Here is a 15,788-nt window from a genome sequence, read left to right on the forward strand (position 1 = left end):
CGGCGCGATCCGTCGCTCATTCACCAACGAGAGGGAAAAAGCGACGCCTGTGAGCGACGCTTGCTGCTGATGCACTGCTGACTCAAAGATGGAGAGCGACACCGCCGTCAGAAGAATAAAGCCCACCGGGACGCATTATAATGTAGCGCAAGCTGATAACGACGGTTCCTTGGAGCGGTGTGGGGACAACGGCTACAGCGGTAGTGGTGACCCGGAGAGGAAACCCGAAGTGAACCTGTACCTGCTGCGGGAAGGACTGGCAACTTCCCTGGTGTGTGTTTTTATTGTGACGCTGTGGGGACTCGTTCAATTGTCGCTACAGCAGCTCGTCATTGGGAAGCCAACAGGAGAGTTCAACGCAGTGAGAGCCAGGTGGGTTATGACTCCATTCCCCTGCTTTTTGTCGGACTTTTAAAGTTGTTAGCTCCCAGAGTCGGCGGCAGCAGAGCTCCGGCTAACCTTTCCTCTAGTTTGACAGCTACAGACCCGCCTAGAAACCACTACCGGGTGCCCCCTCCACCACCAAGTCTACCATTAGCTCCAAGGTAACCTGCAGAAAACACAGCAGCAGCCTCTATAGGTGTCCCAAACTTAATATGTGGGATTAAAAGCTGACTGTCATGCATGACAATCCGGTTTAACATTTAGTGTTGGCATAATCAGAGCTGTAATGATTAAACAATGTTGACAATTGACTACATTGGTTTGAGCAAATGGGTTGATTTCAGTTTCATAATAAATGTCAAGTCTATGATTTCCACAATACCTGTTTGAGGTGTTTCCAATGTCACATACAACGTTTCAGACGGAATGGAAAAAACACAAAGCTGAAGTATTACTACATCATTATCAAAATCATTTTCAAACATTTAAAGAGAGTTTTTATGGCCTCTGTTAGTAGGCTGTGACAGTCTAATCGGTCTGATCTACTGTGTAACATCATCAGTTTCTCTAAGAATGGGCAGCCCATGGCCAATTGGAACGGAATTGGGCTTGTAACTGGAGTGTGACTGGTTCAATTCCCAGGACAGGTCAAGGGCTGGGTTGTCCTTGAGCAAGGCACCCAACTGCAATTTCTGCCAGGCTCAGATACGTGCTGCCCACTTCTCTTTCTTCACTTTATGTTCACTAATAGTGTGTACAAGGGATGGGTTAAATGCAATGTGCTAATTAAACGCATTTTTAATTCTGAAGAAAAACACAGGGGGGAAAAAAAGCATTATCAACATCATTCTGTTCATCTAAGGAAACTCGATAAGTTCTCTGAAAAACAACCACACATCCTCATGGAACGTCAGTCCATTAGTCTCCTGTGTGAGTGCAGAAACGTGGATTATGGCTCCGAAGCTGAGGTTTAACTCTCAAAAGTGCTGGTGCAGTCAGATTTGCCATCGTTTGGCTGGTTTTGTTACATAAATGAGTCAGGCATGCTGCATTAGTATAGATAAGTGGGGGCTCTGAGCTCCTTTGGTCCTAATTACAGCTTTCATGAGTCCAAGCCCTGCAAATCCACACATGAATAATGAGCATAGAACAGTATGCTAGTTCCAATTTTGCCTTGATTCTGTGCTTTTCGTTTAAAAAAAAAAATGGTTTTATCTTTTAGCTCCCAACCTGTGTTTTTCAGGTCACCTGCTGGTCAATTCCGTCATAATATTATACATAATGTGTACATATGACTGGCCGCCCTGTTATAGGAAACCCATTAAAATCAACAGTTTGTAGAGTAAAGGGCACATACAGTTATTTTATAAATAGTACTGATCCCCGTCCTCATGTGTCTTCAGGTTATTATGCTTTAGGAAAAATATGCTCTGTGTGTAGTTGTATTTGTTACCTCTTTAGGACTTTTTTCTGGCATAAACACTGACCTTGTCCAGCCCAGGAGTCCTCATGGAGGCCAAAACCTGGTCATAATGAGGCAGAACCTCGTTTTGTAGGCTGTTTAAATGATTGGAAGTTGGTCAGTACAGTGTTCAAAGAAGAATACCTGTGCATTCTGTCTTTTGACAATAACATTGACCTGCAGGAAGCTGATAAGATATGTTGTGATGCTCTAATGGAATACGTAGGATTGGCTTACAGAGACTGCACAGTTTCTCAGTAGGACAGTAATCTCTTCATTTCGTTCCTCTTCCTGCCTCACCTCACGCTCCAGACAGCACTTGGAGCAGATCACCAGCGTCGGCCCGAGGCCAGTGGGCAGTCCGGAGAATGAAGTCATGACAGTGGGCTACTTATTGGAGCAGATTGAAAAGATCCGTGAAGAGACAGCAGCAGGCCCCCATCAGCTCACAGTGGACGTGCAGCGACCCACTGGCACCTTCTCCATCGACTTTCTCGGAGGCTTCACCAGCTTCTATGACCGTGTCACCAACATCGCCGTCAGGCTGGAGCCCAAAGGCGGCGCCAAGCATCTCATGCTTGCCAACTGCCACTTTGACACCGTAGCCAACAGCCCAGGTACAAACAAGAGAGCTTAACTGGAGGCGTAAATAATGAGTGAGCCGTCTTAACACGCAGCTTACATGTGGATGCATGCAGGAAACCGTCACACACACCTTTAGCGCCAATTGCCAAATTTTAACCATGTCTCCTTTGAATGAATTCCACTTCTCAAAACTGCCATTGTTGCCCCTTAACTAACATTTTGGACATTCTTGATAATGCAGTATCTGTGTTTTTATATGCGATATACAGAAATAAAGCAATTAGTTTAGATCAGATCACACCTTAACAAATCTAGCAGCTCTTTCCTTATACGAAATACTGAGGAAATACATTGTAGTAAGTCATAAAATATCAGAGATTAAGGAGATGTTAAATTTTAAGTACTGTGTCTGCAACTTTTAACTTGCAGACATGTAGATATATAGCCAACCAGGGAATCATATCTAGGGTGTACACAGTAATAGCAGTGTAAGTAAATACTATATTTGTTCACACTGTCTTTGTCTTGGTTTACTCCAGAGAGACGCACATTTCCCAGTTCTTACACTCTCTCTCTCACACACACACACATGTGTAAACACAGCTTAACCGACAAAAGGAAATTGATCCAAGAGGTGTGGACCAGCAAAATACACATACTTTCTCATGTCCTCTGCTGCCTGCATGCCCACGAATTGTTGGAATTCCAAGCACTTAAATAAAATAATAGGTGGGGGCAAATAAAGGAGCAGTACCATTTTGTTTTGTCAAATAGATTGAATAGCAAATGCACAATAAAAGCCAAATGGCCTATAATCACTCTTCAGGCTTTGATTTATACATAGCATCAGATGAACTCTTGCAGAGCTTTTTGGGGGAAAAGGGACTAATATGTCGCTGACATTAAGAGGCAGGGGCAAGGGCATGAATAGTCAATGACTGTCACAGACAGGCTTTGACTAGGCTTCCACCGCCACCATGTGAACACATGCAGCCCAGAAAAGCTGGAGCACATGATGTCTGACTTTGGCTCTCTGATCTTTCAGGCATTTCTTTTTCCTCTCATTGCATTCATTCTTTGTAAAAAATGTTCCCCTCCTCTGAAAGCATCCAGTGTTTCTTCATTACAATTCACATGGTCCATTTCTTATAACTACTCGCTGTTAGCTAGTTTACCTTTGTTTTCTCACTATCATACAGGCAGTGGGACATTGTCTGTGCATCTCAGATTTATCACCTGTAGTTTTATTTAAACCGTCGGGTTTGGACAGATTGATGATATGCATGCATATGCCTGTGTCTGAATGAATTTTGTAGGATTTCAGCAGTTTTTTTTAATTTTACATACAAATGTACTTGTCTCAGGTGCCAGTGACGATGCAGTGAGCTGTGCAGTGATGCTGGAAGTCCTCCATTCTCTGGCAAACCAGTCTGCTCCTTTTCAGCATGGAGTTGTTTTCCTCTTTAATGGGGCAGAGGAAAACATCTTGCAGGTAAAATGAAGTGACATCCTGATGTGACATCTCCTCTCTTCTCTTTGACACTTACCTTTCTTTCTGTCGCACTCTGTTCTGTTTCTCTGTCTCTCCACCAGGCTAGTCATGGTTTCATTACCCAGCATCCTTGGGCCAAGCAGGTGCGAGCCTTCATTAACTTGGAGGCTGCAGGTGTTGGGGGCAAGGAGGTTGTTTTTCAGACAGGTAATTCATCATAGTGTTTTGATTTGAAGTGTTAGCAGCATTTGTTTTCCTTTTGTATGTTGATTTTGCATGACTACTACAAATATTTAAATTCTCTGGCACATGGGACTAATGCCTGCATTTGTTGGTATTATACTACCATTCAAAAGTTTGGGGTCACAATGGAAAAGCTCTTTTTTCAATGAATATAACATTAAATGAATCAGAAATACACTCTATACATTGTTAATGTGGTAAACGACTATGTTTTTTAATGGAATATGTACATAGGTGTATAGAGGCCCATTTCCAGCAAACATCTCTCCAGTGTTCTAATGGTACATTGTGTTTGCTAATCTCGTTAGAAGGCTATTGGATGATTAGAAAACCCTTGAGCAATTATGTTAGCACAGTTGAAAACAGTTTTGCTGGTTCTTTGACGAAAGGGCAAAATGATTATTTTGAATAAAAATCATTATTTCTAATCTTGCCAATGTCTTGAGTATATTTTCGATTCATTTTGCAACTCTTTTGATGAATGAAAGTGTGACTTTTAATGGAAAACACAAAAAAATTGTATAGGTGACCCCAAACTTTTAAACGGTAGTGTACATTAAACAAAATTGAACGCACGTCACTAAACCATAAGCTAAGGAGATCTCTGCCTTTCATTCTTAAAGGTCCAGAGAACCCATGGCTGGTCCAGGCCTACGTCCATGCAGCCAAACACCCATTCGCCTCTGTGGTCGGTCAGGAGGTCTTTCAGAGTGGTATCATCCCTTCTGACACGGATTTCCGCATCTACAGGGACTTTGGTAACATCCCAGGTGAAGACACGCAATACACAGATCACAGAATGTGAAATTATGGAGCCGAGTCCAACACATAAATACAGCAACCGACAGATCCAAAGGCCAAATATGCTTTTCTTTTCAGTCTCCCAACTGTTTCTCTGTAATGTTTATTTTTTTACTTTACAGGCATCGATCTGGCTTTCATTGAGAATGGTTTCATTTACCACACCAAGTACGACACTGCTGACAGGATCCTGACGGACTCCATACAGAGAGCCGGTATGGAAATATGCATCCACGCTTAAAGGTCAAATGTGTAAGACTTTATGGCATCTAATAATGGTGAGACTGGGGAGTGTAACGAATTCATTTCAGTTCCAATTCAATAGCACTGATTCATAATATACAGTACATTATCTCAAGGCTCTTTACGTGGTCAGGTCAAAGCAGGGAACTATGGTGGCAGTCACGTACCACAAAGGATGCTGTTCTTTAGTTTCTGAAGAAAGCTTCACATTCAAAACATGAAATGCTGTAAGGCTGCTGTTGTAAATTCTTGATTTTAGTCCAGGCAGCATTCTCCTGATCTCATTATTCACTTGAACTAAGAAATGCATACATATACCTACATAAAGTACGTTGCACTTGCCCTTGTTTATAAGCGCTGTGTTGCTGAATATTTTTTTGCTTTACTTAGCACCAATGTCCAGTCAGTCAGCACTAAAAGCAAGCCAGAGACCGTTGGCATCGTCTTCTCTTCCTCAGCAGCTAGTGGACATCCTCCCTGCTTTTTGTTCTGTGCACAGCAAGTCACCACGAAGGGCATGAATTGTTAGAGAGTGGCGTTTCAGAGGGAGGAAGAGGATATTTTTAGTGAAGTTTTACGAGTGTGGAGTGTGGATATACCGGTAGCTTAAAGATATGAGATGGACAAACTGAGACAGAACCTATTGCTTCACAGTTTTGTGACTCAAACATAAAATGATTGTAGCTTTTGTGCAGTGAAATTCTGAATGCAAAGTTGTGGATACCCTCTCCATGAACAAGGACGCGTTGTTCACACTTTGAGGTCACAGTGAGCCGTCCACGCAAAAGAACAATGGAGCTTTATTTTGCCTGTGTGAGCATGTGTGTGTGTGCGTGCTTGTATTTGTTAACTCTTAAGGACCTTTTCTGGCATAAACTATGACATTGTCTGGACCAGTAGTCAGTCCCCATGGGGATGGAGAAAACCTGGTCCTAATGAGGCAGAACCTAATTTCTGAAGAACTGGTTAAATTTCAGGCTAAGATTTAAATAGTGGTAAGGTTTGGCTTTGGCTTTAACCGGTTGTAGTTATGGTTAGGGAAAAGCTTTAGCTGGGCTGAACATAAGGAATGGAACTCAATGTAGTGTCCTTAAAAGGACACTGTATGTGTGTGAGGAGAGAGGCAGAAATGTGGGAAAGAGAGAGTCTGATGTACAGCCTGAATGCTCTTTCTGAGTTATGCAGCACTTTGTATGCCATTGTATATGGAGGACTAGCAGTGAAATTGACCACAGTCATGATGCTGGATGAAGAGGAAGAATCAATTGTAGGTCACTGTGCTGGGCTTCTGTGTCCTGAGGCTAAGTGTCTTTTAACTGTGTTGCTGCCTCCATGTCTGCACAGTTAATAGCTCTCAACCACAACAGTGTATGAGACGGACATTTGGTTTATCATGTAATGATATTATTACATGAACTTTGTTACCGCTGCATGAGCAAAAGTGTAATAATTGTGGTCTTTAAAAGTATTTTGTAGTAAATACTGGGGGCTATGATGGTGTATTTGTGTCACATGTGCAGCATTTTGTGTGATTCATGGTCTGAATGAACCTCCATACACTGTTTTCATCCACCTTTTTTTTAATACTGAAATCAAAAATTGAAATAAAGACATGATAATACAAATAAAAAAAAAAAAGAAGAGATTTCAAGGCTAAACAGTCGCAGACCCCCGTTCACTTGTCTGTGCGGTGTCTGAGTGCGCATGGATTTATGAGCACTCTCTGGGTGGCCATGCAGGAATAACAAAAGGCCACTGACTCTCTGTGTGTAATCTGTTCTGCTGGTCAGAAAGATTTAGCGCGTTTACCGAGTCACTGGAGAGCTTTGGTTTCTGAACAGTCGGAGCACGGGCCCATGTAACTGCAGGCCTGGCTGTGTCATATCATACCCACTCTCTCAGTTTCTCCCTCACAGTTCCCGTTTTTATTTTTACAGTTGACTCAAATTCATATTTGAAAGAAAACATCAACAAACTGTCTTCTACTGTTTCCTTCCTCTGATTGTGGGGGTAGGTGATTGAGGAAACTGAAAGCCACAAATCTGTATATATATATAGTACATAATGATATCTTGTATATACTGTAGTAGGTTAAACCCCAGTTTAACATCATGGTCTGTTTGAGCCTTCATGCAAATGTTCTTACAGCAAACTTCCTCTTCCTCGTCTAGGTGACAACATCCTGGCTGTCCTGAAGCACCTCATAACATCGGAGCGGCTGGCTGATTCGTCAGAGTATCGCCATGGCAACATGGTGTTTTTTGACCTGTTAGGGGTGATAGTGGTGGCGTACCCCGCTCGTGTTGGCACCATCCTCAACTACATAGTGGCTGCTGCTACCTTCCTGTATCTGGCCAAGAAAGCATCGCTCCCTGGCAATGGCGGTAGGTCACCACTTCCTGTGAAGGATTTATGTTATGTTTATGTTCCCGTCCTGAATGTGCGTGTTTTCATCTTGAATAATGTCAGATTAGAGCATTCAAAGTTTATTTCTCTCAGGTGGTCGCTACGTTCGAGATCTGGCCTTCGCCACAGGTGTAGCGGTGCTGAGCTGGTTCATCACCCTGCTGCTGGTGCTGATTTTAGCCCTGATCGTCACTTTAATGGGACGCTCCATGTTTTGGTACGACCACTTCTACGCCTCCATCTGCCTGTACGGTACAGCGGCCACAGGGAAGATGATCCTCATCCACACCCTCGCTAAGAACCTTTACTATGGGGTGAGTGATGGATTTTTTTTTGTCTTCTAACAATGGCTGCAGTGTGTTTCGATGGCTTTTGTTGTACTGCCTCTGGTCTTCAAACTGCTGAATTACCTGTTTTTTTGTTGCTGTAGATTTCACTTCTGCTACTTTTTTTGATGCTTTTTTTTATCAGTCAGTTGTCACCCTCTATAGCGCAATGTTGTCATTTCCTACCGTGCAGCTTGGGAACATCACCAGGCAACACAAGATCAAATCACTGGTCTGAGTAACAGTCATGTGAAGCTGTAAAGCTAAATCAGCATTGTGTGAACTCATATGACATTGGTTTGAATGTGACGGATTACTGACTGAACTTCTGTGTGCCGTGCCAGTGGTGAACTCTGAATACGAGGTGCATTTCAACTCATGAATTGTTAGATTGTGTTTAGAATTACAAAATAATTGGAACCTGCTTGTATTTACACTACCATTCAAAAGTTTGGGGTCACCTATACACTTTTTTTTGTGTTCTTCCATTAAAAGTAACTTTTATTCATCAAAAGAGTTGCAAAATGAATAGAAAATATAGTCAAGACATTCACAAGATTACAAATAATGATATTTATTCAAAATAATAATTTTGCTTTCGTCAAAGAACCAGCAAAACTGTTTTCAGCTGTGCTAACATAATTGCACAAGGGTTTTCTAATCATCCAATAGCCTTCTAACGCGATTAGCAAACACAATGTAGCATTAGAACACTGGAGAGATGGTTTGCTGGAAATGAGCCTCTATACACCTATGTACATATTCCATTAAAAACCAGAAGTTTGCAGCTAGAATAGTCGTTTACCACATTAACAATGTATAGAGTGTATTTCTGATTCATGTTATCTTATATTCATTGAAAAAAGTGCTTTTCCTTAAAAAATAAGGACATTTCTAAGTGACCCCAGACTTTTGAACGGTTGTGAATACTATATTACTGGTCAAGCCTTGTTTTTCTGTGTTAATGGTTAACAGTGACAAGAGACAGTTGCAGTTGTAAAAGATGATTGTGTAAAAGGAAAAAAAAACAATACTTTTCTATCAGGTAGATAATAAGGTCAGAAAAATGCCTCTTTCTGAAATATTCTTGTACTACAATAAGAAAACCACAGTTCTAGGCTAAAGGTGAAATTTTGAGAAATATTTTCACAGTAGCAGACGCAAAAGAATGTTGAATACCTTGATTTATCTTGACCTGATCTCGATCCATATCTCAAATAATACTTTTCGTTCCGTGGAAGCTGTGTTTTCAGATTTTAGTGCAGTGCTTTCTTTTGTCTGGTTTTGTGTGAGATCAAAAGGAGGTCGGAGTGTTTTCCTGAGCATATTTTCTCTCCCGGTGTCTCGCTCACGGAAAAGAAAACCAGGCAGTTTCTCTTTCCTCACTGTGATTACAAAACAGCAGCTCTTTGTTTATGTTTGTGTATGTGTGTGTGTGTAGACTTGTCGTCATCTGTCAGTCACGTTACACACTAACTAAGTCTGTGTTTTACTGCCGTTTTGCCACCTCGCTCACCTCTGTGCATCCCTCTGTGTCTGTTAATGGTCGAGTGTTCATTCTTCAGTGACAATGATGTTCAACGTTGTTCTTTAGATGACTCTTTAGATGTCTATGTTAAACGCTTTATTTGTAGTAGAAAAAAAAAGAGAAAGTATATTTGCCTGCAAGCGGCTGTTCTGGTTTAACCAGAATGACTCTGACTCTGCTCCTCCTTTCCCATAAAGGTACATGAAAGAAATTCTGATCCCAGACACTGACTGAGGGTTTATTTGCATGACAGATATGAGACGTATTTCGAAGTATTTTGGCTCCATGCATAGTTTATAATGTCAAAGTTTGTTGTAGTTCTTTCTCAAAAATCAAGATATTGGTATGTTGTGATAAATCTACAAAGGAGATCAACATGGAACTCATTATTGAGATCAGTACATTGTCTGCAGTTAACAGAGAAGTGTTAATTTCATGGCTTGAAAAATAACACATTTAGTTGCTAGTGAAATGGACGCAAAACAACCAATTTGAAGCCCAGAACACAGGCGTGCAAGAGGAAACGGGCGTTAGGGATGTGAATTAGGGCTGCAACAATTCATCTATTATTAATGGAATACTAAATTACTAAATTACTAAATTAATCACCAACTATTCTGATAAATGGTGATTTGTTTTTAGTGTTAACTCAATATAACAAAGAAATCATTAAAACATTAAATTAAAATCATTTTGGTTTGTGGACTTAACAAGACGGTTGAGAACATCATCACTTTGAGGTTTGCAAAACACAATTTGACCCATAACACCTCTCAGTTTCTATCTGAGTGTTTAAGCGTGATTTCCTCTAAACTGTAAAAATGTCTCGGTTTTAAAAAAAGGAACAGAGAGTGGGAATCTCCCAAAGTTATATGACCTTTTAGTTTCTGGTCCCTTTGAGGGCTCCGATCCCGAGGATGAAAACCCTCTTGTGTAGACAGTACAGTATGGCGCCATCTTATGTAATCTGTTGAAGCGTGCAGAATTCCTCCTGTCAGTGACATACTAATAACTAATAACTAAAGAAAGCTTTTTAGAGAGAGCAAACCCTCTGCCAAGGCTGCACAGATTCCCATAGTGTCAAGTAACATTCTCCTCTTTTTTTTTTCTTTTTTTTTACAAAGTTAACCATTGTTTAATTTGCAGCAGTGTTCAGATCACAACCGACAATTTCCTTTGTTCTTTGGGCCACAACCTGCACCCACACAAAGTTTCATCCTAGTCGGTCCATTACATTTTGATTTCACAGACAAACAAAAAATAACTAAGGCCAAAACATAACCTCATAATACATTTTAGTGAGACAGTGTTTTTAACAAAGCTCTAAGATGTTGTTTTCTTGCTTTCTTCATTGTTATTATAGTTATTATTTACACCTTCTGCCTTTTTCGGTTGCAGTTTCCCACATTTGTTAGCAGATTCCAACAAATCAAACATCAAAACATTGAGCTGGTTGATATTATTTTGCTCTAACGACCATCTTTTTGGCAACAACAGATGTTCTGTTCGACTGACGATACACATCAGCTGATTCTCTACTTGTCTTAGCAACACAAATGTGACATTATTAACAGTATTTCAGCAAAGGCTGATTTTTGCTAAATGATCTCAGGTTAAGTAATTTTTCCTTATTACAGATGGTGTGTGTCACATGTGCAGCACTTTGTGTGATTCATGGTCTGAATGAACCTCCATACACTGTTTCCATGCACCTTTTTTTAAATACTGAAATCAAAAATTGAAATAAAGACATGATAATACAAATAAAAAAAAAGAATTCTTATTCTTATTCTTTGTATGTTGATCTGTCGTGCATCTGTGTGTGTGTGTATTTTTTATGCAGGGTGTCCGACTGGTGGAGCTGGGTGATCTGTTTTTTGACGTGAGCCTGTTTCTGTGGTGCTGCAGCCTGGTGTGGTTGACCCAGCGGGACCTGTGTTCGGCCTATGTGCCCATGCTAATGGTGGCCTTCCCTCTGGTCACTCGACTGCTGCTAACTCAGGAATTTAAACACAGAGGTAAGCTTTTTTTTTCCTGCTGCTAATGTATTTATTTAAAGGAATAGTTCACTTTTCTCCCTAAAACTAAAGTAAAACACGGTTGATTCTATGAATCTTGTGATTGCTTCAGCTCTATATTCTTCTTTCAGGGGCGTCACTGAAATACAGCATGCTCTACCTGCTCGGTCTGGCGTTGCCGTATGTCCACTTCATGTTCCTCATCTGGGTTGTGTTTGAGATTTTCACGCCCATCATGGGTCGCAGTGGCACAGAGATTCCCCCTGAGGTGGTGCTGGCCACCCTGGTCACTCTCGCCACCATCTTCCTCTCCTCCTTTTTTGTGAGTGTTTTGCCGAGAATACATTAAAATGAGCACATACGTACACTACCCTTCAAAAGTCACCTATACAATTTTTTAGTGTTTTCCATTAAAAGTCACACTTTTATTCATCAAAAGAGTTGCAAAATGAATAGAAAATAAAGATGTGTATAGAGTGTATTTCTGATTAATTTTATGTTATATTCATTGAAAAAAAAATGCTTTTCCATCAAAAATAAGGACATTGCTAAGTGACCCCAAACTTTTGAACGGTAGTGTACATATGCATATTGTTCCCTAAACCACATGTCCTTTTCTGTCACAGCTCCATTTCATCTACTTGGTACGGAGCACTAAGTGGATCCTGGCTGCTCTTGGCTCAGTCTTCATCATCATGCTCCTGTTGGTGTCCGGTGGTTTCTTCTTTCCCTATTCAGGCAATCCAGACAGTCCTCGCCCTAAACGGGTCTTCCTGCAGGTTCAGAATAACCGCACACACACACACACAAGAGCACAAACATGGACACATATCTTTCACATATTTTCTTTTTTCACTGACTGTACCTTTAAAGCTACCGTTTGCAACTTCTGTCATCAAAACACTGCTCTGTGTTGTTAGCCCCGCCCACTCAAGCCACCTTTCTCGTTTGCAGCACACAACAAGGACCTTCCACAATCTCCAGGGCCAAGTGGAGAGCCGGGACTCAGGCCTCTGGATAAATAGTTTTGACTACACCGGCATTCAACACATCACACCCAACATCCCTGAGATCAACGACAGCATTCGGACACACTGTCGCGAGGACCGGCCGTTCTGCGGTTACCCGTGGTTCCTGCCTGTGAAGTTTCTCAGCAGGTCGGCAACATCGTCGTATTTGTTTCAGCTCTCTTTTTTTTTGTCCACACCTCTTCATCGTCTTTGTGTTGTGGGTTTATTTACAGAAAGAACTGGTACCTTCCTGCCCCGGAGGTGTCTCCCAGGTCACCGGTAGAGTTCAGACTTGTGTCCAAAGAGGAGACGAGCTGGGGGACGGTCAAGATGACCTTCAGTGCGAAAGGTCTGGAGCATTTAACATATAAACCATAAATGTAAAAAGGAGGAGCTGCTGGTGCTCAACTTTTTTAAAAAACTAAACAGGATCTCATGGGGTTTGGGCTAGAACTGGAACAATTAATCGATAACCAAATTAATCGTCAACTATTTTGATAATCGATTATCAAAACAAGATTTCTGAATTTTTCAGCTTCTTTTTTTGTTTCTTTGCTCCACATAACAAAGTAATCATTAAAGCACAAGACATTCGATAAGATCATCATTTCCAGGTTTGACAAACACTGATCAACGTTTTTTAACATTTTCTGACATGTTATGGACCAAACAATTAATCGAGAAAATAATCGACAGATTAATCCGTTACAAAAATAATCGTTAGTTGCAGCCCTAGTTTGGGCCAAGATGATTGGAAGTTATTTTTATTTGTAAAAACAAACTTGAGACCCACCTTTTTAACCCAGATTTAACCTGAGATTTATTTATTATTTATTTGAACTATTTTATTTCATTTCAAGGTCTGACACAATTTATTTTTAATTTGTTACTACTTATGTTTTAAATTTCTATTTGACCTCCTTTTACCTCCTGTTTAGATCGCACCATTGGTATTTTAGAGAGTTCCATGATAGGGTTTACTCACTTCCTCACTTCTTCACTTTGACTTGCATTGTCTTTTATGAAAAGTGCTATGTAAATAACATTTGATTGATAATTGGAAGAGTTTAAAATGTTTATTACTCCTGGATTCCCGACACTCACAGTACTTAAAAATGTTACCTAAATGTATTGTTTTAACTCAGGTCCCAGCCACATGTCCCTGTATCTGATGCCTCACCGAGGAGCGAGTCTCTCCACCTGGTCCTTTGGGGACGGAACGCCTCAGTTTGACCTGAGTGGAGAATATTTTGTCTTCTATTCTCATGGCCTCGATGCCCCGACGTGGAAGTTTTGGTTTGAAATCCAGGTACTGTTTCTGTCTCTAATCTATAACTCTTTAAGGTTTACTTGTAAGGTGAATGATGTGAAATGTCTTCTCCTTATGGAGGTGATATTACCGGTGTTTTCTCAATGTGACACTTCTCAAGGTGTGTTGGACATTTTAAGAGCACGATAATTCAAGATGTTATACACTGCTGTTCCAAAGTTCGGGGTCACCTCCTATACATTTTTCTTGTGTTTTTCATTAAAAGTCACACTTTTATTCATCAAAAGAGTTGCAAAATGGTTTTCTAACACGATTAGCAAAAACATGGTTGCTGGAAATGGGCCTCTATAAACCAAAAGCTAGAATAGAATAGTAATTTACCACATTAAGGATGTATAGAGTGTATTTCTGATTTGTTGTATTAATTGAAAAAAAGTGATTTTCCTTAAAAAATAAGGAGATTTCTAAGTGACCCCAAACTTTTGAATGGTAGTATGTTCCTCGTCTCTCTGTCACTTCCCTTTTAGCGGCATGAAAACCACCAAATTGGCTCGCTTAAGTTCACATGGTTTTCTTTCTCGTCAGCCTCCGAGTGACCCAGACCCGTCGGGTCCCGAGGGAATGATCTCTGTCGCCATCTCTTCACATTATTTCTTTGGGGAGGACAAGCGGACTGCTCAGCTGGATGAAATCCTTCAACGGTTTCCCACGTGGGCTTTTCCTTCGTTCTGGGTCAGCACATATAGCATGTACAGATACTGAGGCACGACCACATCATCGTGGAGCGGAGAGGAGAGCGTCGCAGAGGTTGGTGCTGAGGAGAGCAGAGAGAAGAGTGACGTCAAGCAACAATATTCAGAGAACTGGCCCCTGCTGCCTTTTCACTCTGATGCAACACACACACACACACACACACACACACACACACACACACACACACACACACACACACACACACACACACACACACAATGTCCCAGCCTGTCAGAGCCACATCACTGTGTCTGTCGGCTTAGTAGCTAACCGAGGAGAACGAGGTGAGCGTCCAGACTGAACAATCACTGACCAACACACACAGCAGTGGACACCACAGGCCTTGTGCTCACTCCTGGGTTAGTGAAACAAAGGGGTTGAATTTTTCATTCTTTTTTTCTTTTTTACTTAATCTGTTGTGCCTTTTGCTTTACTCACTTCCCTCCTCACTTTCCCTCTTGCTCTCTTCCTCTCTCATGCTAACACACTTCCTGAATGAACAACATTGCATGGCGTCTCCCTCCCTCCCCTGCTCACTCAAGTCGTCCTCAGACTGGATCTGTTGTCTCTATTGCAAAAGTAACTCCACTATCACACTATCACTGCTACAGTAACTTTCAGATGGAACTGGTTTTATTTTGATCTATTCTTTTGATCTTAACTGTAAAGGAAACTGACACTTTGAAAGTCACGTTCCATCTACGTGCACTCACTATGGTTGTGTTCTGCTAAAAGTAAAACTGTGAACTAGCTCATGATTGCTCCTCACTAAAAGACCACTAATCTGCAGCCCCTTGTTGCTGTTGGCCTTAATGAGCCAAGACAGCAATGCTTTTACTGTCAGCGACTCGGATGTTAAATAAAAAAACGGCTGGCACAAATTCTAATGTTGAGGTTTATGGGAGGTCCAGGGTTCGATGAGACCAGAACTCGCATGAAAAAACATGTGACCTGTGGCCGCTGTGATGGAAAAACGATGACCTGAACTATGACTGGGTGACTGTGAGTTAATAATTTACATTTACTCTCACTCCACAACAGGATTTGTACTGTTTTTTTTTTTTTTTCTCTACTTTGACTCCAGCCAAACAATGAAAGTAGAGCTGCAACAGTTTTCTCTATATTTTAAATAACAGGTTATTCATTTCATTTTATTTTATGTTGACGCTGACATCACTAGAGTTACCTTCATCTCAGTTATGGCTGCGCAGTTAATCTACAAAATAATCCAAATTGCAATGTGACCAAGTACAACATCCAAATAGAA

At 41.1% G+C, this 15,788-nt stretch overlaps 1 protein-coding gene across 1 annotated transcript; it reads left to right on the forward strand.

Moving 5' to 3' along the window:
• Positions 1-88: 88 nt before the first annotated feature.
• Positions 89-14,535, forward strand: ermp1 (endoplasmic reticulum metallopeptidase 1; the record flags this gene model as incomplete). The annotated part of the gene is made up of 15 exons (XM_083903268.1): positions 89-372; positions 2,159-2,463; positions 3,796-3,923; positions 4,025-4,130; positions 4,790-4,936; positions 5,090-5,182; positions 7,382-7,594; positions 7,710-7,930; positions 11,314-11,488; positions 11,620-11,810; positions 12,115-12,267; positions 12,443-12,645; positions 12,732-12,847; positions 13,644-13,807; positions 14,354-14,535. The coding sequence occupies 15 exons, from the start codon at positions 89-91 to the stop codon at positions 14,528-14,530; spliced, it is 2,676 nt and encodes an 891-aa protein (XP_083759394.1). The 3' UTR covers positions 14,531-14,535.
• Positions 14,536-15,788: the final 1,253 nt, after the last annotated feature.

The sequence above is a fragment of the Microchirus variegatus genome, assembly GCF_963457635.1.
Source record: "Microchirus variegatus genome assembly, chromosome: 16".
Lineage (NCBI taxonomy): Eukaryota > Metazoa > Chordata > Actinopteri > Pleuronectiformes > Soleidae > Microchirus > Microchirus variegatus.